The sequence below is a fragment of the Falco cherrug genome, chromosome 1 (genome assembly GCF_023634085.1).
Source record: "Falco cherrug isolate bFalChe1 chromosome 1, bFalChe1.pri, whole genome shotgun sequence".
Lineage (NCBI taxonomy): Eukaryota > Metazoa > Chordata > Aves > Falconiformes > Falconidae > Falco > Falco cherrug.
In genome coordinates this window covers 98,908,889-98,934,793 of record NC_073697.1, presented here as the reverse complement: position 1 = coordinate 98,934,793, position 25,905 = coordinate 98,908,889, and the positions used below count along the sequence as shown (strand labels likewise).

Here is a 25,905-nt window from a genome sequence, read left to right as displayed (position 1 = left end):
TTATGTATATAGACTTTGTTTGCACAAAGGTCTTACAGTGGTAGAAGTAACTTCCAGCAATTTATTTTAAGTAAGAAATCGTATAGTAACAGCGTATCAGCTCCTTTAGGGACCTGACTTGTTTTAAGGCATTGAAGCACAAAAGAAAGCAATCCTTGTGCTGTGTGCATCTTCCTCAGAAGTTCCATCTTCTGCTCTGGATAATTAAAAATGAAACTATGCTGTTGGATGGAAATGGGATTTGGTTAAGTTTTGTCCATATTTTGCATAAAAGTCTTCACTGCTTAAGCTTGAAAGGATTGACATTTTTTCTTGTATAATCTTTATTAACTTTTTTTTCTTCCCCCCAATTCTTTCTAGGTAATATTAATGGCTGCCAATTAAACTACTATTTTTTTTTGCTGGCTGCTATCCAAGGAGCAACCCTCTTGCTTTTCCTTATTGTTTCTGTGAAATATGATCATCAAAAAGCGAAGATCAATGAAGTGGCTGCCAACGGAAGGATCTGATAACTGTTACAGAGCAGACTTTGTTACGGCAGCACACAATAAAGTGGCAGTGCGCCCTGACTCTGCGAGATCTTATGTTTTCTCCAGTGAGACTCTTCCTAGACTTGCATGTCACGAGAGTTCTCTCCCCTGCCCCTTCTCGTGTAACATAGGTAAGTGCCTTATGTTGGCGGGGCTCGTTTCTTGCACTACGTCCTAGAGGAGGACAAACACAAATCTTGGAAGTGTATGAACTCTTAGGCATTCAAGTTGCTCTTTGTGAACCTTGAGGTGTTTACTTAACTCTTGAACGTTGGGACGCTTGCGCTTGGAAAATTAATATAACGAGTCACATGTGACATGGATCGTTCCAGACTGAAGAACTCTGCTTGGTGAAGAACAGCAGATCTAGAGAAACACTCAACAGTCTCAAGCCTACATTGAGGACACAGGAAAGAAAACATTTGAGGGAAACTTCAAGTAGTGGTTACAAGAAAAAAATCTGGACTCCTGAGAGTCATTTTGGGGGGGAGAAACAGGGACAGATTAAATTGCAGATTATCTCAGATTAAAAAGAAATGTAGTTTTGTATTTGACCTTTCACTGATAGTGTCTCAAGGATTTAAGTCCAGACTTGCAGTCAAGAGTATCCAATACTGAAGACTGAGTTATATGTCACAGTAGCTTTTCATGTCGCTGCTGTAAATTTTGGTGCAGAATGAACGCTGGGTGGGACTGAAAAGTTTTTACTTCAGAAATGTTTTTGGGTTTGAATCTGCATTAGATGTATTAGGACAATATGGAAACATACATCTTTTGACAAACCACTGTTCAGTCTAACGATGTTACTTCCCTAAAGAATATTCTAAATATTTGCAGAAAAAAAACTGAGATTGAATTCTCAGAAGATGAATGCGCAATAACAATTTAGAAGCCTTTCAGCCAATTCCTTCAGTCTTGTGTCTTACTTCTAGCTAACATGCTACAGGGTTTGTATCTTTCAGCAACACATTCCTATAGCAGAGCAAATAGTTTTATGTTCAGCCTCTTGGATTTTCATGTTTCTAACAATTGTACTTAAGACTGTGTGCAGGCTGGTGTGGAAGACGCAAGGAATTATGCAGAAAGAAAATAAAAACTCAACTTTTTATTAATGTGTTGAATTTTTATAATTTCCTTTGTCTGCATTTATGTTGTTAAAATGTCCTCCTTTTGTACATGGACATCTTTTTAATGAGTTTACAAAATAAAATTAATTTCCATGCTGTGACTTTTGACTCTTTGTTTCTAGGTGAATAAAATGATACTAAAAATATTTTGTTCTTTAGCCTTTATTTCCTAAATATACAGTGGAATGCTATTAGATTTCTAAATGTATGCTGGCATCCTATTAGTTTTGTCAGATAATATTGCAGTATACAAGCTGTTCTGTCTTTGCCCAGATAAATCAGTGTAGATGCTTCAGCTATGGCATTACTTAGTATGATTTAAAATTGGAATAACTAAAGAAAAGCGTAAGCAACATCTCATATGAGGAAAAGCTAGTTTCCTTTTCTAACTTTGTTTTAAAAGCTCTGTATGCTATGTTTCTGGAATATCCCATTTATAAAGAGCTAAAAAAGACTAATATTAAGATGGTATAAGCTGCACAAGGAACAGATGGGATATATGGGGACCAAATAATTTCTTTCCTGAATGTATGCTGTTTCAGCGTGCACTTCTGATATCGGGATGAATCTGTACTAGTTTCATGTTTATTTCATTAATTTCCAAAGCATAAATAATCACAAGAGAGCGCTGGGTTGTGTCCACTAAACAGTATGCTACTAGATTTATGAAGATTTTGCTTTTAGAAGTGTTCCTTCTTCTGAAGGGCTGGTACTGTTCTCAGAACCTCCAAGAGGAGTGTTGCTTCTGGTGTTAGATGTCATCAGCTTTGGTGTCTTGTGTACTTTTCTGGTAAGTGAACTTAATTAATTGCACTATTTTTTTTCCCCAAGATCTAAAATTGTTCAACAACATTCATAGATCTCCTATCTGCTGTTGGTCTGCTGATTATAGTTAAAACTGAGTTTAATGAAGAATGGAGAGTAATCTGCAGATTACCAAAGAAGCTAGGTGTCTAACAGGAACTGTGACATCTGTGTGGGCAAGCTTTAGTGAAGCTATTATTTAAGGGAAAAGATAATCAATAAATACTAGGTTAGCCTGCTTAATATTTAGACAGATGTCTTTTACCCTGTTACAAGGTACAGTAAATGTCTGTATGTTTCTGTACGGCTGTGGTGGCTCTAACACTCTAGAGATGAGACTGAACATGCAATCAGTTGTATAATTTAATTTTTATTTGGAATGACTTGGCTGAGCTCCAGGCAGAAGTAATTATGGCCATTTATGAAGATTAATCTGACACTTCTCATCAAAGGGATAAGGACTTTTTGTGACTCAAAGGCTTAGCTGATTCTTCCTCCCTGCCTTACCTTTTAGTGTTGCCACTCCAGTCACAGAAAGATGACTAATCAATTAACTTTGTGACTGAGCACTGCACCTCATTAATGAAATACCTTGAAGTGTATGGTTTTAATGTAGTTACATTCACTTCTTAGATTGTTCCAGTACAACAGGAGTCACCCCAGTGGACATTTCTAAGCCTCTGATTTTCCAGGTGTCTTAAATTCAAAGCACAACATTGAAAAGTAAGTACTTGTTCAACATGACAGCAGGTATCTGATTAAAGGTCATTACTTAGACTTATGAAGAATTATTAAAAGAATGAGGGTGTACCTTATAATGCCTATGCAAGCTATAATCTCATCATGTATGAAAAATGGGTGCCTGGGACGCTGTGTTTCTTTTGAGCTTGAGGTGGGTGCAGTACTCATGTAACTGGATCTTTCAAGGGTACAGTAGGACCTGTTTTCTCATGCCTCTGTGTCTGTGGTCTGTACTGAATATCAGAAAAGGGGAGTCTTTTTTTCATTTCTTCTGCTGATGTAAACTTCCAGAGTGAGTTTAATTACAGTAGCTGAGGCATCCACCAATATTTCCCTTAAAAGCCTGTAGTCAACTCTGAGTTGCTTTTTGTTTTGTTTGGGTGGTTTTGTTTTTTTAAGAAAAGTTGCTCAGGGCTGACACTTGTCAGACAAAGTGTCAGCTTAACAATAAACCTGTATTAAAAGATGCATGGAGTTCTTACTATTTTTTTTTGCGTTTGAAATTGCTTTTTGAAAAATGTTATCGTAGTGATTTTGTTTATATGCAGGTGAAGCTACGTTCCTGCAGCCAGGCCCTCTGGGGAAGCAGATTGCAATGCTTTCCATCTGAACAGTCAGTAGCTTGAGATGCAAATTCATTTCTGAGGAAGCAGAGAATTTGTAGACCAACACTCAGCGCTGCTGGTAGAATGATGCACGTACCTGAGAGCGTTGTACCTGCTGGCCACAGAGCAAGGGTGTAACTGCAGTGAAAGGCAAGAAAAGAGAACTAAGGTCAGAAGCTATTAAATGGTAAGTATGCAAATAGACACTTTGCTCCAGGTAGCACTAAGTTCAGAACAGCAATGAACAGCACTTTCAGTCAAGATTGTGACAGTTAATATAATCGGGCCGTTGGGTGTTTTTTCCTGTCATGTACACAATATGGTTTAATAGTCCTTTCCATCTTGGAATCAATTTTTCCATCACAGTATTCACAGCATAGATTTTGTTCTGTAAGTCACTGGAAAGAATAGTTGTCAAAGCCTAGTTACTCAGTAATTGGATCCACTTACAGTGGTTTTCAAATGAGCCTTACTATGTGACTAGTAATCTCTAACCTACAGTCTGTTGGACTTAAAAGATCATAAAGAAGGATGAAAAACATTACACTTTTACAAGCACGCAATTGGGAATTAATTACAATCCATCCCACTGACTACAGTCTGCCAGTGGCTGTAGTAATGCTTGAAAAGGAGATAGACCAACCTAGTGTATTGAGGAACGATCAGAACAGAAGGAACTAGCAAGTTTAAGTGGCTCCTTTATATCCTGAAGGATGCTTGCTCTTCTTTCCATTCTTTGATTAATTCTATACTCCCTTATCTGTATCTTTTATTATCTTTCTTAAACACGCTTCCTTTATCAGAACATTCTCCTACAGTGAGTAAGTTCAAAATACGTAAGTAATGTTAATGGATGCCCTTTAGTGGAAGGAGTATCTGTGCTCAGCTGAGCTGTGACTGCATTTTCTGTAGACAGTCCTGAGCTAGCTAGGAATCGGAAGAGCTGCAGCACAACTCGGTGTGGATGATCCTTGGCTGGCTCCGCTGCTTCACAGCAGATGACAGTACATATTGTTAGCATCCAACCAGCAGTCTGAGACCCGTTCTACAAAAACTGCAGTGTAGACATGGAGACTGCGGTGTAGACATACTCCACCACTGTATTCCTCTGCTGCATTGCTACCATACAGTATTTTACTGATAAGACTTCTCATCCCCCTTACTAGGGAGTATTAGTCAGTAATGAGATTGAGTGATATAACCGAGTCCATAAATCACTTTTGACAGGGAACAGAACACTTTAATGAACAAAGGAATACAAGGTAAATATTGCTTAGGCTTTTGAAGATGGAACTTCAAACGGATGACATGCCTTCTGCAAGCTGTGAGCCATACTTGACTGTCTCTGCGTGTGCAATGCTGTGCAGCGCGGTCGCTGCCCGTCTAACCCATCACCTTTCCGAGAGTAGTTTTCTCTTGGCTCTGAACTGTGAGGACACCCCCAGGTCTTGAATTGTTCTGCCTGCTGTAGTGATGGAAAATCCCTTAATACCATGTATCAACACAAAATGACTATAGCATATTTAAGTAGTAGTAACTATTAACTTGATCATCGTGACAAACGGCTTTACTGTCAGGCAAGATGCTATGAACCACTAGGCTGCAAACTAAACAGCTGTGAAGAGCAGCGTTCTGCTTAGGGTCAGGGTAAAGGGGCCTGAGGGACGAGATGCTGAAGAGTGGTGTATAGCTCCCAAGTTTGAGGCAGATTGCTGTGTAGATGCTGCAATAATTAAAATGTGGGGAAGGGTTTCCATTCATTAATTTCACATTAATTTCAGAACTTTGACAAAGTGATCCAGAGTTAAAGCACAAGTTCTTAAAGTTATCTGGCAAATTAATGTCTTGCAGGGGAAAATCTGGATTAAGTTCCGAGGGTGAAATAATTAAGATGGCATGTTGGCAGACTTTGAAGTGAGTTTTCACCCTACTTGTAGCTAGGCAGATGATAGTGCAATTGCAATAGTTCTAGAGCCAAGAACAAGAGTGAGATCCTAGTGATGCCTGTGAAGTGCAACTTTACATTTAAATTCTTGTTCTTTCCTTTGAAAGGTGTCCCAAGCTTTTGATAAGCTCTGTCCCTTCCATTCCCAACATGCTGCCACCTCTGGGAGAAGGGTCACAGAAAATGGAGAGCGGTCAGTCAAAGGATGGCATAGAGAGAGACACAGATGCACAGCTCTGTGTGGCATTGCAAGAGACGTGGTACTTCACTTCCGAGCTTTGCCCGGATGTTTGGGGAAGGTGCTTTTTTTTCTGTCACATTAGAAAATTGTCTGAAGACTATGGATGACTGCAGGGCACTGCCTTGGCTATCTTATTTGGAGGTTTAAAAAGTAAAGCTGTACTAATAAAAAGATTTCTAACAGTGAATTTATCTTTCTTTTAAAAAAAAATTCTAATGTAACATTGTCAGTGAAGTACTACTTGACAGCTTGATGACTCAGTATGATTTCCCAATAACAATTATACTCCAGCATTAAGCTCTTGGCTTGATAAATGTGTGTGCCCTCATTGACTTCAGCAAATTCCAGTATTGCTCTTGTGTTAAACATCAGGAATTTTTCTGCTTGTTTCTTAAGACATTACTGATTGATAACCTCCATGCCATCTGAATATCTCTCCACTCATCACAAATTAAAAAAAATGTGGGTTTTGGTAGGTGTCCCAAAATTTCCTAGGTTTTCAATGCAGAATTTAGTGTTGTCTTAGATGTCACTGATGGAAGGAATTCAGTTAACTGTTACTGTACAAAAATCAGTGGTGGTGGCGATTTCTGTCGTTCCTGCCTGCTGCCTCTCTGCTAGCTGGCACAGAAAACCTTAGAAGCACTGCAGTGTCACGGCAGACGGTTGATGTCTAGAGATGATGGTCTGGGTTTGAGACTAGAGTTCCTGGGGTAAAAGAACGAATGTGCCCTTCCCCTCCTCTTCCAAGTAATTAAAGAAATGGCCAAGTGATCCTCTGGGGGGGCTCTGTTTGTGGGTTTAGGTGGAGTGAGACGTGAGGGATGGGACCATGTCATCTGGGCTCGCTGCAGACAAATGCTTCTAACTTGTATGGCATCTTGTGCAAGTGTCTTGAAGCATAAAAGCCTGAAGGATGTTTCAAAATGTTGAATTTCTGAAGGTCTGAAACCCTGCAGACTAGCTAGTTGTGTATTTTGTCTGTTCTGCATGGAAAAGAAGTTTCTAAATGCTGCAGCTTGCAGTTTAAGAGTTGATACATTTAATCTTGATTCTTCTATAAATGAATTCAAACCAACCCAAACGGTTCTATTTAAAAACCTGAAGGACTAAAGGGAGGTAGATGATTAGTCTCAAAGAGCCGGCATTTCACCTCAAAGGCATAACTCTGAAACACGAACCAGCTGTTCCTCTGATTGTAAACACAGCACAAGGACTAGAAGAGGTAAATTACTTATAATGGCAGAAGAAAAGTTGAATAAAAGCAGCAGAAGTAATCTCTGCTGTTACCCAAGCTTTTCCAATCTCACTTATAATTAAATGGTGAGTAACTTTAAAATTAATTAGTTATTATTGCATTTTGTAAGTTCTTTGCTGTTTGGCGGTACATGAAAATCCTGTGGTTACTTCCACAGGGCTGCACTGCAGAAGATGCACAAATCACTGGCCATGCTTTGGTTTAGTTTATCATTGATGCTAACAGATAATACAGGTAATGTTTGGGCTTTTTTTTTTTTTTTTCCTACAGTTACAATGAGGTGCAACTCTGTAGTGGCCAAGTTACATGATTAGTCATACCTGCCTTCGCTTACCGCTGTGGATTACACAACCCCTTGTTATGGTAATTATTAGCATACAGTCTGCGCTACACAGATTATAAAAATAACTGTTATTCAAATATAAAACCTTAGATTTGTAAGTTAAGTAGTGATGGGAATCATGGGCCATTGGATTACACCTCTGCTCTGTCTCATCCTTCAAAGGTGAAACTATTAATGAAAAAAAAGACATAAGAGGTTGTTTGGATATGATGGTGCAGAAGTTCTCTGCAATGGTTCAGTGGTGGATTTGAGCATGGTGCTCAAATCTTAACACCTGTGCTTGAAGAATTACTCCAAATCAGACTAGAAGAAAGAAGTACAGGGAGTAATCATAGAGTAACGGACTAAATAGGGGCTTGTGTTGGGGATTGTCTACAATGGCAGATATCTAGGAGCATATCGATTAGCCTGTCAATAGCTGCTCTAACTGCTCGTATTGATACTTATTCTGTGCTAGTTTTAAACTGCATTAATTTAAATGAGAAAAGCATACCTAGTATGAAGGAGAGCTTAGAGACATGTTTGAGTCACCTCTGCCAACCCAGTGGTCATCAGCTGAACCCCTGCTAATTGCGTGTCATTTTAATCTCCCAGTTGTGATGGAGACGTAGCTGAACACAAACCGTGCCCTTGCGCTGTGAGTACCTTTTCTGCTGCATCAGATTGCCCGGGGGCAGGCTGAGCACCCTCCTGCCACTGCTGGCAAGAGCTCTGCTGACATGTAATAACTTGCTCAAGTGCTGCGGTTCAATCTTTTCTCCGTAGCGAGTCAGCATAGGCAAGTGAAGATGCCATAAAATAAGCAAACCTGAAATTTTAAACCATCTTGGCAGTGTAGAGAAGCCAAACAGATACTAAAAGTCTAGAGAAACACTTAAGTCCTGTTTAAACAGACTAGAATCTTGGTAGTTTAACTTCTATAATTTTTCCCCTCTCTACTGCCTTGTGGTAGCCCATGCTTCGGTTGTGTAGTGGTCTAATATCACTTAAAGCTACTAACTTAGCCCAGGAACAGTGGAGGATGGATGGTGGGTAAAGCCTGTCTGTGATGCTATTGTAGGATTTCAAAAGTCTAAGAATTCAAAAAATTACATTGTGCATGTCTGCAACCCTCATAATTTCTAAGTTTCAACTCATTAAATGCGATGATCTCTTATGTTATCAAATTGGTCTACGTGACACAAAACTGTCTGAATTCAAGTACTTATAAAAGCATAAAGTGCTGCAATAATTTAAAATAGCTCTGTGCTTTGCAGTGCACTGTTATATTGCTGGGACACTTCAAATATTTTTAGAAGGATGTCAAACTGGAATGTGGTCAAATAGCCTTTTGAAGTAAAAGCGGAAGACATCAAAACACGCCACAGGCTGAGAAAAGCACTTGGAGTGTCTTGAAAAATAGTAATTTCAGCTCATCTCCAGCCTGCAGCTTTCCAAAGCAGAAGTCTGGATGTTGATGCAGTTAAAGCGAGAGATTTGTTCCTTATGGATGTAAGGCCAGGAGTTCAGGTCCTGATACTGCAAACAAGCATTCACTTCATTTTTTATTGTAGACCTACCTCTGACCCCAAAGCCCAGCATGTTTTGTGGCTTCCTAGAGGCTGCCACCTCCATCAGTTCTTTCAACAAGCCACGGAAAGTTGATGTTTGTGGGAGTTCATGCTCAGTCAGCATTATCCAACCAACATGGTGAACCCAACTGAGCAGGGAAGAAGAAATGTTCTCAAGCACGGAGCAACGCAGTCTGGTATCTCCTTCAGCTGTAGTGAAAGAAAATATAATCTGCAGATTCTACATTGTCCTAATTCTTACAGATTTCCATATGCAGGGCAGCAGCTGGATGGCGATGGAGGTTTACCTGCTCCCAGCTATCACCAAAATCTGCAGTCTCAGCTACGTCTGGCCATCCATGTAGCGTGCCTGCCTGTCTGCGCGCCAGAACAGTTCTAAGAAACTTCACATGATTTTGCAGCAGTTTAATGTATGCTGAATCCAGCAGCCTGGTTTCCTTGTTTCTTGGAGAAGATGGGTAATTTGGGGTTCAAATTAATACTGTTCAGTTTTGCACATGTGCGTAAGACTTGACAGGAGCTGCCTCTAATTAAAGTTGTGCTACTGCAGACTATGTAGTAGGAAAATATGCCACGATAACATCCTCCTTCAATTTCCTCTTTAATTTTTAGTACAATGGATGTATTTTCTTCTGCTTTCTGAAGAAGAGGCTAATGCATCCCTGAAGCTAATAAAATGATACGAGGTCATTTTTATTGAAAGCAAGCTAAATGTCTGCTATGCTGCTATGTCTCTTGCAGAATATTAAAAAATATTTTATTATTCTCACTTCCTTGACCCGATTTGTGTCCCTGGCAGGCAGAGAGCCCTATTGTCTGCTTTTTATATACATGTAGCGATTTAAAACGTGTCTGTGAAATAAAATCTAGAGCTAGAGACCAGCTGCAGATACAGGCAGTCAAGGGCAGGTGCTGTTAATGGTCCCTGGCTGTCCTGTGTACACCGCCCAGCTCGCGAGCCCTCCCTACTCCTGGTCAGCGAAAGGGCATGTAGAAATTGGGAAATTGCTTCGGGGACATCGTGCCTTGCAAAGGAAGAGTCCTTACAGCGGGCTGCGGTGTTGGAGAAGGGGCCGCAACCCTCAGCTGCTGCAAACTGCGTTGGTGCTTTGACCAGACCCCAAGTTTGCATCCTCCGCATCCAGCAGCAGCGCCATGGACAGCGGGCATATGTTGTAAGTTTGCTCAGAGTTTAATCTGCTCCGCTGGCACAGAGCAGCTAAGGGCTCACCAGGAAAGGAACTTGGCAAGTCTAGCAAGGGATGCAGCTGGCCACAGACTGTCACCTGGGCAGCAGCATGCGGTGAGGCAGGGCACCGCGACGGGACGTGCCTGCACCTCTGCCAGAATGACATGGGCGCCCAAGAGGTCTGCCTGCCTCGGGTATTTAAAGCAAACCTAATTAAACAGAGCAGCAGACCTGCTCGGAGTCTTTTCCATCTCTAGCAGGGGCAGGATGCTACGAGCTAGGATGCACGTGGTATTGTTTTGAGATTTCTTTTATGCAATTCATGTTTCTGCAGTAGGTGACGCGCTTTGTTTAAAAGGGTTCTAAAGGTTTTTTGCAGATGGGAAATGAAGACTGCTCCTACCTGAAATGCAAAAGGTCTGCCCACAGGAAAAAAAAAAAAAAAGGTGAAACTCACCCAGCTGTGAAATGGCAGGCCCGAAGGAGCAGGGGCACCGCCGCAGCCCGTGGTGGGAGCTCGGCCTGCCGCCCTGCCTTCTCCACTGCAGCCAGCCCCCGAAGTACAGGGAGGGGCAAGGAAAGAGGTTTGGTGTGAGGAAGCTGCTTTGGGGTAGGATTTGGGGTTCTTCTGAATGTGGGAAATAGGGTAGCACTGCAGAAAGACAATGGTTGCTCTCCCTTAAGCTTTGTTGAAATTGCAGCAGTTTTGGTAATGCTTTGCATCTGCCGTGGGGAAGCAGGTGAGGAAAAGGCAGGCAGATGAACAGTTTCAGTCATTTTTCATGCAGTTCTGATGGAGGCTGGGAGCTCAGGGACAGGCTTGAAAGAAGAATGCCTCGCTTCGTATTAACGGTTCCTTATGCCCACTTAAAAGCCCTGTATGTGCCAGCCAAAAAATCCTCACAAACAGAACAGTGGGATGAGAGCACAAAAGCGCCGTGAGCGGATGGAGCTGTGCTCAAGTGCAGTTTATGGGGGGGGGAAAGGAGTGGCTGGGGCATCTGCCCAGCACTGGATACTTTATAGAGATGTTTGCCCCTAGTTGCCAGGATTTAAAAGAGATTTGTTTATAGTGAGCAAAGTGACTATCTACTGAGAAGCTGACAGTTACAATTAAGCCGTCATTGTTGGCATAAGATAAAAATTAAAATAGGTGGCAGGTTCAAATTAGAAAATGCCCGTTTGTTCCACTGCTGCTTTTTCTTAAATAAAAGCAACTGAATTAAAGTAACACCTGTTCAGACCAACGCGGTGCCATTGGGCAAACCCAACACTGAACTCCGATGCTGGCATCAGCAGTGGTGTTACTACAAGCGCAGCCTCCCAGCCAAGGAGGAAAATGGGTCTGAGGTGCTGCCGTGGGCTCTGCATGCCCCTGGCACCCTGCCGGCCTCACCAGGGTGCAAGAGAGGTTTAACCTAGTGCCACCAATTCCCACCTGTGGAATTTGACCCTGATGTTGTGACCCAGCAGGCTGCTGCTTCAGAGCTCTTATTGCTACGTAGGAAAAGCAGCCCCGGCTGCTCGCAGCGAACCCCGGCCGTTGCTTCCAGCCCAGCCTGTGTGGCACCGAGGGATAAAGCCTTTCGGGACACAAGAGAACACCACTGCCCTTTCCCCCATCCATCCCCTCTCATTCAGGTCTGTCATGATTGCTCACAGTTAAAAGATAACTTATATTTATATCTTTCTCAGAAATCAGCCTCTCTGCTAATTCACCTTTTATTGCTGTGATGCCTATAAAAACAAAACGGGCAAACAGTGCAGCTGTCTCCCGTGTTAATGTCACCGCATCCCTCTTCCCCAGCTCGCTCTCATCTTGCTGTAAGCCAAGTGTGTGTCTAGAGAGAAATAAAAGACAATTCAGTTCAGGATTTCTGCTTGTTCAGTGCTTAGCACATTTCCAACTTGTCTGTTAGGGATCTCCTCAAAGCAGTAATGTTGCTGATGGAGGAGTCTCCAGCCTGAGACTGCATCTGAGGCTGCCCAAACCTACTGCTTTATTTGCATTTTGTCTTGGTTTTGGTGTAGCAAAATCCTACATATTTGAGTGACAGCAAGAGGCCTCATCTCCCTGTACCAATGTGGTACCATTGCATAAAAGCTTGTGCTCAGCATAAACTGAATATTCCCTTTCCTCCCCCAGTTCCCACTGCAGAAAGGCTTCAATCTACTCATACATGTCTTGCAACTTCTCCATGATGGGACACTGGGGCAATTCACCAGTCACCTCAACTGTAATTCAGAAAGTAACTATTCTCACTGCCCCTTCTCAGTGTCCTTGAAAGGTTACACAGCAGCCACGGCCCAAGATGCAGCTGTACGGCGAGTTTCAGCAACATCATCTACTCAGTATCACAAGCTCTTTGCTCAGCCCAACTTGTTGCTCCCTTCTACCGTTACTGCTGGAAATAGTGCTGTAACTATGGAAATGAGTGATTTTGTGTTACGAGCATGGCTTGTGGAAGTCACTCCACGACCCGTCCAGAGGTTTATCTGTCAAGGCATGAAAGCACAAGCTGTGCAGAGCCGGGGAGAGGGGCCCCCGCCACGCCGGGCAGCAGCGGGAGGGATGGGGAAGACCTCAGTTTGTACCTGACATCACTTTGTCAAGGTCAAATAACAAGCTCATGGCAATTATCTGTGCCTCAGATCCCCCCCAGCTGTATGATGAGCATAATGATTCTGATAGATCTGACAGGGGCACTTTGAGGCTTTCTTCAACCCATTAATGTGTTAATGCACCTTGAGAGTCTTTGTTTTAAGGGATTAAAGTAAGTATTAGAATAGAATCAACATCTTGTCAGATTCAAGATTTCTTCATGTAAACTGTAATCACAGGCTTAGGTAATCATTGTGTTTCTTTTCCAAGTGTGGCAAAATAAGAGACAAATAAATAATTAGCATAGCCATGTGTGAAATTCTTCTAGCAATTAAAGCTTTTTCATACCCCTCTTGGGAACCAAAGCCTAACCATGTACCACAGCACCTCGCTAGCCACCAAAACTTCTTCTACACTCTTTTCTCACCCAACACTAGAGTACAGAAGCCTCTGCACTCTCCAGTCCACAGCTTACAACGGTGTGTTACACAACGTTACATACACTCAGCACCATCAGCTGTGCATCACATGCATCTCAGCCATGAGAATTCCAACCTTCAGCTGCAGAGAGGCAAGACTGAGTATCTAGTACTGGAGTATTGTACAGTTCATAGATTAGAAATAGGGGTAAGTCCACGGTGTGGCAACACACATGGCTTTTTAGGATTTCTACACCAGACAGCCAAGTCCAGAGCCCACATGTTCTGAATGACTTTGTTTGTGCCAGGGAATCTAGTCTGACACCTTCCACCTAGCCCATGTGTCCTTGGCCAGATTTGGCAGAGGGAAAAGCTTTCCCTCTGTGAATGAACAACTCAGTCTGGCCTGGTGCTACCTGCTCCAGACACTCGGTATGTGTACTTTCCCGCTTGCAAACTGCAAGATGTTACCTTTCTGGTGCCGTGTCTACTCCCTGTGCGATGATCTGCATTTGTGCCATGCTTCCCATCAGACACCCAGCCTGGTACCAGTGACGTGCCCTGTGGAGCAGCCAGCAGGCAGAGCCTGGCTGCCGCCCCACTCACTCATCATGCTCCCCCCGGCACGCCGCCTGCCTTTGAGCCCCTGGGGACCCTGAGCTCCAGGCACGGCCGGGCTGGCTGAGCCCACCCTCTCCTGGTGGCAGCAGTGCTGGCATCTGCATTGAACTCTGGGTTTGGGTGCTTCAGGCTCTCTAGAAAAGCCAGCTGCAGGACATTGTCTGGGTTTGGTTGTCCATGACAGGGCTCTGAACTTCCAAGCCTGCACACTATGAACCCCTTTCGTTTAAACACTGTGGGGAGCAGCACCCCGCTTTGGGTGGCCAGAATGGATCCACTGCCTAAAGTGCAGCTTCTTCAGGGACTCCTGAACTGCTCCCGAGCAGTCTAGTCCTCCTTTCCTTGCCTTCCTTCAGTGAACGTGGCGGGATCCAGCTTTCCCTTAACGGTCACACATAACTTACAGACTTGCACCAGTTTCGCTATCCTACCTTTTCTGTTTGCTGTTCCATTCCCAGGGCCAAACCACTGCTTTCCGCACAGCTGCGCCATTCCACGAGCAAAGGCAGCTTCTGCTCCCAAGAGGAGTCTTTCCAGACTTCATGAGATTCAGGAAAAAACTGAGTAAGAGTCGCTGCTATCAGCCCAGTATCTGTATATTAGGAACCATTTGAAGGAAATACATTCTCCCCCCTACCCCTTGTTTCCACCTAAATCCTTCACGAACATCAGAGTGAAATTTTCCAGCTGGGAAATCAAGCTTCGTTTTCCCCCAGGGCAGCTCAGGTGATAACTGCTTAGCCACTAGCAAATTTTATTATATTGAGAGGTATTCCACTTTTGTTTTCCATCAAACTGATCTTCCAGCTCCACTTTATAGTTGATGCATTTGTTTATTTCTTGCTTGTCAGCTATGCTATGCTGTGCTTCACGTGAAGGTGTGAGGACCGTGGAGCAAGGCTGAGTGCTGCTGTCACCTGAAGGGACACAGGCAAGGCAAAAACTTGGGGAACTTAAACATGAAAATGCATGTGTTAAAATACTAAAAATCTTTTGGGCTTTGGGCGTGCTTTCAGAGTTTATGGTCATATAGAGGCAATGATGCATTAAATTAGAAAGCTATTTTATTGAATAACATTGGGAAAATTAATTGTGAACAAATAGAGGTTGGGGGACTACTGAGCTCCACCAGTGGCACAGGCACACTTCAGCTAATTCATTATCTCCCAGTATCCTGGAACTTTTAACTGAATCAATGCATTTAAGTAAAGAGATAGATAAATGTTATCCCCCAGTTAAAACAAAGCCTAGGCTTCACCCCAGCATACTCCATGTGCATCATGACACTGCAACCACAGATTGTATCACAAGTCAAACAAAGAAAAGCAGCCTGATCAGGGATGCTTGTGTAAATCTGTGGGTCACAGGATCTCATTTTGCTCCCTCCAGGAAACCTGGAGCAAGCACATTCCGGTCTCTGCCAATCACCCCCAGGGAACAGGGACAGACCTGAAGTGGAGGCCTAAACTGCCCTTTTTGGGGAAGGAATTAATTTAAACAGTCAGAAGGATCAGCCTGGCTCCTGCTAAGGTGAGATTGGATCTTCTCTGCATCTCATCCTACCTATCACTGCTTTCTCTGCACTAGGAGGGGTAAGGCTTGAGAGGTGAGGATGTAAGCACGGCAAAGCCTAAGCTGGCAAGGAAAACCACACGTTAGCAGAGGACCACCACGTCTAAGCAGGTAACGGGGCTTGGTGGGGCAGTTTAGCAAGACTCAGATTCCACCCCCATCCCCATCTTCCAGCCTAAGACCAGGAATAAAGGGTCCCGTTGTGCCTGACTTTGTACAAGAACACAACCCAACCAGCCACCTCCCGTCCAGGCAGGCATGTCAGACGGCAAATGCTGTATCTACAGCCCACGTGCAGAACCCAAGGGGTAAATCATTTGCCCAAATCACCTAGAAAGCTTGGGGGAAGATGGACAATTCAAGCCAGCTCTCCCAGACCCCTACTTAGTGCTCCCTGCCCTCCCTCCTCCCCCTGCACATCCCAGCCCATGCCCGGGGGACCCCTTAACTCCAAATACACCTCTGGGGGCTCAGCCTCACGCACACTGCGGGAAGGGCAGGTTACTCAGAGGACTGCTGGCTGCTCTGCCATCTATTTGCTTTTTTACTATCTCTGAGAAGCCAAAAGCCTCCCAGAGCTGGGATTTTTCAGGACACTTCATTTTCATAGTGACTGTCTTCACAAAGGTAAAAGCCTGATGAGGGAGCAATCCCCGTGCACAGCGGATGAGCAGCGGGCTTGCTCTGCCTGCGCATCACTCAGGCTGCTGGCTTTTTCCTGGTGCTGCCCAAATACCGGCTGCGCTCGAGTGCCACTAAAATAACAGTCAGTGCTTGTGCAATCACTTCAGGCTGTGGAAGCTCGATGAGAGAATAAATATTTTGCTGGAGTGCTGTGCTGCTTAGAAAAACCACAAAAAAACCCAAAAAACAAACCCACAACACTTTGAGAAGAGTGTTTCTGTCCCACTGTTTTAGAGCAGGACCTGAAGACGTGAAGCATGGGCTGGCCTGCACATAACCCTGGGTGGGATGAAGGAGGGAAGGGAAGGAGGCGAGGAGCCCCACAGCAATACAGCCTGGCATCGTGGAGGGGCTGGGTGGCCTGCACGGGGGCAGGGTACACTGGAGAGAGCTCGATGTGAGCAACTGGATCCCTGTAAGGAGCAGCAGGACGGGCCAGGACAGCAGAGGCCCCCAGAAGGGCAGAGCATCGTACAGACCGTGCTCATGCATGGTTCTGGAAAGAGTCTGGGTTAGGGGGAACAGGAAGGGAGAGGAGAAGAGGGAGTTCCAAAGCCAGATGCTCTCTGGAGGCTGCAGCCCCCTGCCCACTCCAGCAGCTCGTGAACATTCTCCCAGCAGGGAGAATTTCAGAGGCCAGAGCAAACCCACAGGGCTGCAGATTCCCAGAAACAAGTAACTTCCAGCACCACGAGCAGGGCTAGTGCCACAAAGACCATCCATAGAGCTATTATCCTGATACCAGAGCAAATCTGATGCAGAACATTCCAGGCTGCTGCACCTTTCAGAATATTTTTGTTCAGTAAAAGACGAGTTTTGAAGAAAACTTTAAAGCAAAGCATGAAATTCTGCTGCTCCTGAGGCTCTCTAAGGCTGGAGTCCTTCCCGCTGATGTAATGAGCAGTAGGAGAGGTGAAATGGCACGGATAATGAAGAACAGAAAGATAAATAATAAGGAACAGGAAAGTGAATGAGGGAAATAACTCTTCCATCGTTAGAACAGTGCTAGTGGCAGCTTTATAGCAACTTATAATTTCTATTTAAAGTCTGGTTTGGGGGCTGTAATCTCTCAGCTGTTTTCTGTACCATCTGGCTGAAATTTAGCATAACATTTGTTATCTCAGAGGTAAATGTATTTTTTTCTCTTTATCAAAATTGCAGTATTTGGGCAAGGAAATTAAGATATAGAGACTCACAATCAGGAGCGTTTTGATCAGCTGAGGGCAATCTTCCCTTTAAAAATATTCTTCAGATATTGGAACAACATCCAATTCTTCCACAATATTATTCAGCATTGTCTGTACATGCTTTCAAAGTGGCATGTTTGAAGCCTCAAAGCTGGATGTGCTGAACAGCCCCACGAGAAGCTGCCCCAAGGTGCCGTACCCAGAAGGGTCCCCTCCTGCCTCCCCCGGGCCACTCGCCAGCGCTCAGAAGCAGAAGCCCCGTGGTCCAAGCCCAGGTCTGGCCACCATGGGAAAACAGCACAGCCAGGGCTCGGGGAGCTTCTGGGAAGAAGCTTGCCATGGGCTCCTCAGGGCAAATCCAGCAACTCAGGGCTACTGGAGCCACACACAGCCCGGCACTGCATGCGCTGCCTGGTCCTATCTTCCAGCTCTGCCTTTGCCCCAAGTTTACTGTGTCCCTCGTCCTGTCACTTCACCCCTCTTGCTCCACTGCCCTCATTGCGTTGACTTCAGTAAGCACTTGGAGACGCCCAGGAGGAAAAGCTCTGCTCCACTCTTGCTGTACCCATCAAGTATGGACAACGTACTCACACCTTGCTCCGTCTCTGTGACCACACTTGGGAGACCGCGCGTGCCCTGCAGGGAGCACGGGCTGGCTACAAGTAGCCCTGGGACGTGACTCTTAGGAGTCAGTGGCTGCTCACACGCTCCTTCCCCTTCTGTTAACCTGGACAAGGGCTTCTCCCAGTCCCAGCCAACTCACAGGGATGGGAGTTGCCATCTACCCACTTTCCCCACCAAGTGCATTAGCTCCCGTTTCACAAGCTGGGGATGCTATAGCTCCGCTTCCATGTTTCACAGCTGAATGTTTCCTTTTCCACTAAACCCTAGCACAGGGGTCCTCAAACTATGGCCCACAGGCCAGATACGGCCCCCCAGGGTCCTCAATCTGACACCCGGTATTTACAGAACCCCCACCCCCCGCAGGGGGTTGGGGGGGAAACCAAGCAGCCGCAGATGACTGCCTGCCACTTCATCTGTGCGCCGGCCCCCTGGTTAAAAAGTTTGAGGACTCCTGCCCTAGACAGTTACTTTCTAATTCATTTTACATTAACCTGATTATTTTCATGCCCTCCACTGCTTTGCCCCACTATCATCTTCAGCCATCCTTTCAGCTAAAGGTTTATCTGCTGGAAGAAGTCTCTGTTTTCCAGTCTGGACTTCGATTATGCAGCAAATAATACAGCTCAGTGGAGGAGGGCTGTTGGAATAATTTGTATCTTTTATACAAACTGATAATAAAAATTTAGCTCCTTGATGTATTTTTCTCCCTTAAACCGTAGTTATGTTTCCTTGAATAGATAAATGCAAGATAAATTCAATTACAGCATAATTTGTCCCAGGATGAATAACCTTTAAATCAGCTCTGATCTCAAAACACATTATGAGATAACATACTGTCCATTACATTGTTGAAATTGGGGCTATGGCAGTGCCTAGACTTGTCAGTGTGAATATCAAATTATTTATGTTCCTCTTTGCATCCTTGAATACCCAATAAGCTCCGGCACACTGACAGCAAGCAGCCCTGTTTAAACACTGATTTTCAGCGGAGGCAAGAGGTGCTTGCTTGACAGCTCTCCCAGCTGCAGCGCACTGTTAATCACAGAGATGTGCAGCCGCACTGTGAGCTCCCACTCTGCTGTCACCTTGCCGAGAGTTTCCCCTCCTCTCGGGGAATGGTTCAGAAATGAAAGCTCAGGGAAACCTTCCACTTGGCTGACTGTGCTGCTGCCGCTGGGATGCAAGGGGAGCCCCGCAGCATCCTGAGCGGGTACTTGGGGTTTGAGCTGTTAATCAGGAGCAGTTCCGAAGCGCGTGCCTCTCCCCACCGCCGCAGCCACAAGATTTAGGAGTTCTCTTTACCTCCTCTTCCATTTTACAAGCCTGAATATTCAACACAGCTAGGGTCTGCTTTGGGGGGATGCTTTTGTCAAAACAGCATGCAGGACGAAAGCAGCACGCCTTAACGCAACCCCTCTGCAGGTCAGCAGCCTGGCACACCGGTGGCTGGGTGCCCAAGGAGAGCCACAGTGGCTCCATGCACCGTCCAAACACGCGGTGCTCTGTGCCCTGAAGCTTCCTCCCTGCAGGTCCAGTTAACCCCACATGAAATGTGACAGAGCTCCAGATGGTCCAGCTTGCTGGGAGCAAATGATCCAACGTGATTTGAAGTGCAAACTTGGGAGAAAGAGGGGATTTTTTTTTTTTTTTTCTTTTTAAACTAAAGGGTAAGCCTGCTTTCACTTTGGAAACAAACGGAGAAGGGTCTTGCTCAAGCTAGAAATCTGCCAGGTCACATTCTGCAAAGCAACTTCTGTACAGGTGCTTTGAGACTCCCCTTCTGAAAAGCCACCATCCAACAGATACAGTTCAAAAAAATTTTAAAGTCATTTGAACAAGAATCTGGGCGATAAAAATCTGTTTCAGAACAATAGCGTGCTTATGAGTGTTCTTAAACAAGAAGAAGTTTAATAGTTCATTTCACACCAGAAAAGCCAAACCAAACCATGAACCTGTAGTGGACTTGTCTTAGTGGGATGGATGAAGTAGTTTTGGATGGACCGCAGATAAAATCCCCTTGGCCAACCACCTAACTGTCCAGTTTGGGCAGCGAGTGAAAACTACAACTGAATTACTAACAAAGCCCTACCAGCAAGCTGTAGGGTACACTGGAGCTTTAGAAAGCAGCCTTTTAGCTCTCTGGCAGTAGTTTTCTAATTTTTAAGGGCATCAGCATGTCAAGCAGAAAATTCACTCAGCTGCAGAGAGCTGTAATTACCAAGATTGTTTACAAGGAGCTTTGATGGCAACAAGCCTCTTGTGCAGGAACAAGTTTACCAATGAAACAATCTGAGTGTCAAAGTCACCAACTCAAGTGGCCAGGTGGCTTGTTACCACCTAAAAAAATGATGGGGCAGAGCAGGAGGTGCTGTTAGAGCTGCTCGAGGCAAATAAGCATGAAAGAGAAGAAGCCTGGAGCAAGGAGCATGGATCACCGGCTTCTGCAAACCTCACGGGAGCCTGGAGCGCTGGCAGCAAGCTGAGCGCCCAGGTCCGTGCTTCCCCATGCCGGTCGCAAGAGCCCCCGCAAGACCAACAGATGCCAGAAGATGCTCTGAGCTGGTCAGCAGCCGCCTCAGCGAGGGGTGTTGTATCCTGTGCCAGGCACGGACAGGAGAAAAAATACTGGCTGGGCAAAGTGTCGGTGGATACGAGAAGAACTGAGAGGGAATGGGGGAGGGTGGGACTCTGCTGGGAGGAAATAGTGGTTTGTTTAATGCCCAGACAACGGGCAAGAGGATTGTCTGACAGCAGTGCCTGGAAGCTCCTATTCCTGGTTTTGTTGTAATCTGCGTTTTCTTTTGTTAAATACTTTACGACAAAGGTAACCTCCTGGGAATTCAGTACAGCTCTGGGTTTAGCCAGTCTATTTATATGAATAAGGTCATCTCTTATATTTGGTTGTCCTGGATACCCACCAAGTAATATTTTTTTAGAGACACAACCTGGACATGAATTAAAATGCAAGCACGCCAGCCAGCTGAGAACACCATGAAGCTGCCATCTCCCCACAGACCTGGAGAGCAGCAGCTCCTCTCTCTTCGTCCTCCCAAGGAGACCAGACAAGCACCACGCAGGCTCTGCTTCGCTCAGCACCCAGCAGCCTTCTGCAAGCCCCGTGCAATGTGTTTTCCATCTCCTACAGGACACAGCTACCTCCAGAATCAAAGCCTTGGTATTTAATTCAGCACACGCAGCCAATGCCGCTCGCAGGGGGAACACAGGTGGCTCTCGGACGGGAACAAGCTGCTTTCTCCAGAGCAGGAGCTGGACTTGCCAGTACAAAAAGCTCCTGTCAGTCACAAGGCAGCAAAGGGCCCAGCTTTCTCTTGGTGTGAATTTTATTAACACCCGCGCGTTGCTGGTGGTGATGCGTGGGGCAGATGCAGACGGTGCTGTGAAGCTGGGAAACGAGGGTGGTCCTCTGGGGCTGGGGGGGGTGGGGCTGTGGCAGAAAAACACCCCTGTGCCACAGGAGGTGTCATTTTTAGGGCACAGCGAAGCCTCTGTGGCAGCAGAATTACGTGGCAGTAACCTGCCTGAAGGGACCCTCAGGTGGGGGGAGAAGGGAGAGCTCGTCAGGAGTCATTCAGCCCCTGAAGCTGGGAGCATTTCGCACTGAAAGCACACGGGATAGGTACCGCCTGTGTGTTCTGTAAAGTCATTTTGCTCCGGGTCAGCCACAGGACGCCAACCACATCTCCGCAGCGAGAGGCAGCACAGGTCAAGGCGCACCCAGAAGGCACAAGGCTCAGGGTATGTGCCTGGTCCCGGAGCAGCTCTGGACCATCTGATGCTGAGAGCAGTCATTTTGCACCTTAGCTTCAGTTTCCCTTCATTTTCAAGGGAGCAGTGACAGCTTTTTATGCGACTTAATGAACTTTTTCAGCATCTTAAAGCACCTAACACAGGTGTGTCTGTCTAGCAGAAATTGTAGCTGAGACCAGGCTGACCCCAACACAAGGCTACAACCCTGTAGATAAAAAATTCCATAGTAAAAGCAAAGCCTGGCCCCAGATAGCACATCTGCCGTCCCTCTGCTGCGGCAGAGCGCACCCACCCGCCAGGCTGAGCTGCGCATGAGCGGGGATGGGGACAGTGGGTGGGAAACAGCAGTGGGCCACATCAGCCCAGTGACAGCGCTCCTGGCTCCAGTGGCATCGCAGCAGCGTGACCCCACACCGCGCTGCCCGGTTTGCCAGGCACAGACTGCGTTCAGAGGGCAGCAGGCAGGCACGGACCCGGACTTGTATCAGCATCCAGCCCCCTCCCCCACCACCCCTGCAGCTCAGACGCATGGATTTGGCTGCTCCATCCCCAGCCTGGGCGCGCAGCTCACACCGGCGACACGGCAAGCGCTTCACAGAGGACGTGTTCTGCCCACCTGATGGTAAAGCTTTCGCACCTTTGGCTGACCGGCCGTTATATGCACACTCTTTGGTACTTTAGTATGGGACCAAACTGAAGTGGGGTGAGAGCTGGCAGAGCCATAGCCCTGCCTGCCCTCCACGGTACCCGTTTTCCACTGAAAAGGTCAGTCCTGTGATCAAGACTTTGCAGGGAGGTCCAGATTCTTCCCAAAGCCACGGGAAAGTGACTTCCACTAACATCTGCCAGCTTCTTAGAGATCTTTAAATCTTGCAGAGGAGGAAAACATGATCAAACCCCCTTTCTACTCCTCTGTGCTTTGTTTTATTATTAGAAGCAGCAGGGGAGCTGCCTGCCTCCTCTCAAGCTTCCTTAATTCTGCAACAACCTTTCTGGGAAAAGCTTTCCCGCGCCGTGTACCCCTAACCACCCAGCAGCATCCTTTCCAGGGAGGTAGCTCCTGGGCACAGCACTCACACTGAACTAGAACAGCTAAAGCCAGAGCTGCCTGAGGACTTTGCAAGTGCATCCACTGCCTGAACCATCAAAGAGCCCTAAAGATGAAACAAAATAACAGAAAATCCCCAAACCCCTCCAAACAAACAAAAAAACCCACAACCACACAGCAATAAAACTGGAATCAACCCTAAAGCATTCACCTGCTGCATGGACTCACTCCAGAAACTTACTCTGATTCTAGCCACTTGCTACACACTAAAGAGTTGAAAACCAGTTTTACAATAAACCGAACTTTCCCAAACAGCTTTTGTTTTATTCAGAGTTTTGGTTTGAGGCTGGTGTTTTTCATTCATGAAGATTTCAAACGCAAGCCAAGCCCGACTCAAGAAGGCACTTACTGAAGAAGCTTCATCAGGGAGAATTATATCTTTAGACAAACCGTCACTTTACCTCTATTACCTAATGCACCACAAGTGATTTAAGAAAGACAGTATGGAACTTCCAGTACAGAAATTAATCTACTTTATGATAGCAGATTGCTCTACAATTCTTTTCAGAAAGCACTTGCACAGTAATTAAGCTAATACTGACATGATCAACAACACACCGTCTATTTGATCCATAAAGTTGTTTCTCCTTTAACTGCCAATACTTACCATTTTTACTTTGCAACTCTATAACATCAAATGACACAAACCTCAGTGTAATGTTTGTGTACACACACACAGTTGTGGCAACAAACTGTAGAACAAAGCTTTCAGCAGCAGAGGTACCTGGGGGGTTTGAGGGACTAAGTATCTGGCTCTTCCCTTTCCATCTTGATTACTAAAGGCAGCAGAACCCTGCCCCAAAAGCAGCCGTCCCTCTGCCCCTGTGGCATTCTGCTACCAGGCTTCGGCAGCTTTGCTGCTTTTTTGAGCAAGGAAAGAGGGAACCTCACCGTGCTGCCGCGTGTTCACCAGGGAAGACAAGAGTAAAGTTTGGTATTTATTGTACATGATGATAAAAAGCATTGTCCAATTAAATAAGTGATAGTACACATACATAGAAGTCACATGCATGACTTAGGGAAAACTGTCCAGGGTTATCGAAACGCCACATGAACAGCACAAGGCAGTTCTGTAGATGTAATCCTCAAGGAGCTAAGAAAGATTTCTTGTATTTTCCTGTCAAGTCTGGAAGCGATGGGTGACTTAGGACTCTTATTTCTGCTTGCAAGAGTCATTGAAACCATATTCTAATAATACTTCATATACAACAATAAGGACAGAGCAAGTTTTACGAATCATTCCTGGGAAAATATGGAATTTTAAAATATTTCTAAAAAGCATTGTTTTTTTTGCTACGTGGTCTTCTGATACTTTATAAATTACCTCATCTCTTACATGACACATGGCTTTCTCCTGGAATTAACAGCCCTTGCACGTGCCCTGCAGATGCACTCAGCCGCCCTTTGAGCTCAGCGGGGTTAAGCGTGGGTGGAACAGGGCACTCACAGGAGACAGATTTTATTTACGCTGCTGCAAGCTGCCCGAACACAGCAGAGATGTGGAGTTACAACCCTTTGTGAGAGCAATTATAGGCAGTGTCCAGGGCAGCGGCACAGTGCCAAGGGCCATGAAGGACCCGGCGAGAGCAGGAGAAGGGCGCAGGCAGACGCATCGTGCCCAGGTCCCAGCCCCGCACCCCGTTACCTACAGGCACCGGCCGAGCAACCTGCCCACGACGCACCCTCCGAAACGCCTCAAGATGCTGCGGACAAGATCAAAGTAAGAGCCCAGTATGGTGACAGAGCTTCAAACGGTGACCAAACGTCACAAGTGCTGTCACCGAGGCTGGGACTCAAAGGCAGGGTTCATGAGGCGTGTGTCAGAGAGGCTCCAGGCGACACTGGTGGGACTTCTTTCTAAATGTCATTCAGGATCTAAATTTTTCAGTCAACATCTGTATTCAAAAATCAAATCCCTGTTTTTACAAGAAGAAAGAGAATAAAAATGTAAAATTATTCAGAGCAGAGTCAGAGAAAAGGAGAAGAGACACCCTGGCAGCTGGGGCAGAGATCAGACGATGGATATAGGTGAAGTTCTGAAGAGGAAACACAATCAAGGAGTATTAGAAGTGGCAATCAAACTTCAGAAAACTGCTCACAATTCAGTCTTCCTGAAAAGGTCATGGTATTTCTTTTACATTTGTGGGTTTGGTTCCACACACCCCCTGCCCTTAGCTCTAATTTGTCTCTTTTTTGGATCTTCCCTTCCCTTTCTCTGTAACACAGCATCTCACTTTGCTTTTTCCAAGGTTTGTTTTGTAGTGACCACGAAGGCTTGAAAACTGCTAGAGTACCCAAAAGAAAAAGCCCAGCCAGGTACTTGGATCATTTGTAGAAAAAAAATCACTGCGCATGCTTCAGAATACACAGGCATATATGCTCTAAGAAAAAAAGTTAATCAAAAGTAAACCGGTCCATTAGACCAAATGGATATTTAAGAAGGACTAAGTAGCTGTGAACCTGGATGGAAGTCATGGAGCCATGGGTCATCAGAGACACAGTTAGAGCTTCAGCATAACGACAGCGGAGCTCTCCGCCTTCTGTCACTTCTGCCCTTCTACCAAGCAGAAATATGGTAGAAGCTCAGGCTCTTCTCTAGCCTAAAGCGGACAAATCCTTGATAACCCAGGGGGGAGTTTTTACCATTACTTCGGTTTGTCAGTTGTATTTCGGTCTGCTCCAAACTGATCAGAAAGGGCTGGCTGGGGAAGGAACCATCTCTGCCTCATTCCAATGCACGAGCATCCAGATTTAACTGACATCGGCATTAGTTTCATGGAGCCTGAGGACACCTCCTCCTCCTCAAGGACTACAGAAGAGCTCCCTACACCCAAACCCTCACCAGAGGCAGCAGAGCCATCCCAGAGCCACCCAAAAACACAGGAGGAGAAGCCAACACAAGTGACCCCAGTAAGGTGGCACATTGCAGCTTGATGACTGTGCAACCCATTAAGAGCTTAATAAGT

The 25,905-nt window shown here is 45.5% G+C and overlaps 1 protein-coding gene across 1 annotated transcript in view; it reads left to right on the top strand.

Moving 5' to 3' along the window:
• SLC15A4 (solute carrier family 15 member 4) overlaps window positions 1–1,758 on the top strand; it is a 30,776-nt gene extending 29,018 nt beyond the window's left edge. Inside the window, exon 8 of the mRNA XM_005439575.4 lies at window positions 361–1,758. Within this exon, the coding sequence (XP_005439632.3) occupies window positions 361–509 (149 nt within the window). The 3' untranslated portion in view covers window positions 510–1,758. The remainder of the gene's footprint in view (window positions 1–360) is intronic.
• Window positions 1,759–25,905: the final 24,147 nt, after the last annotated feature.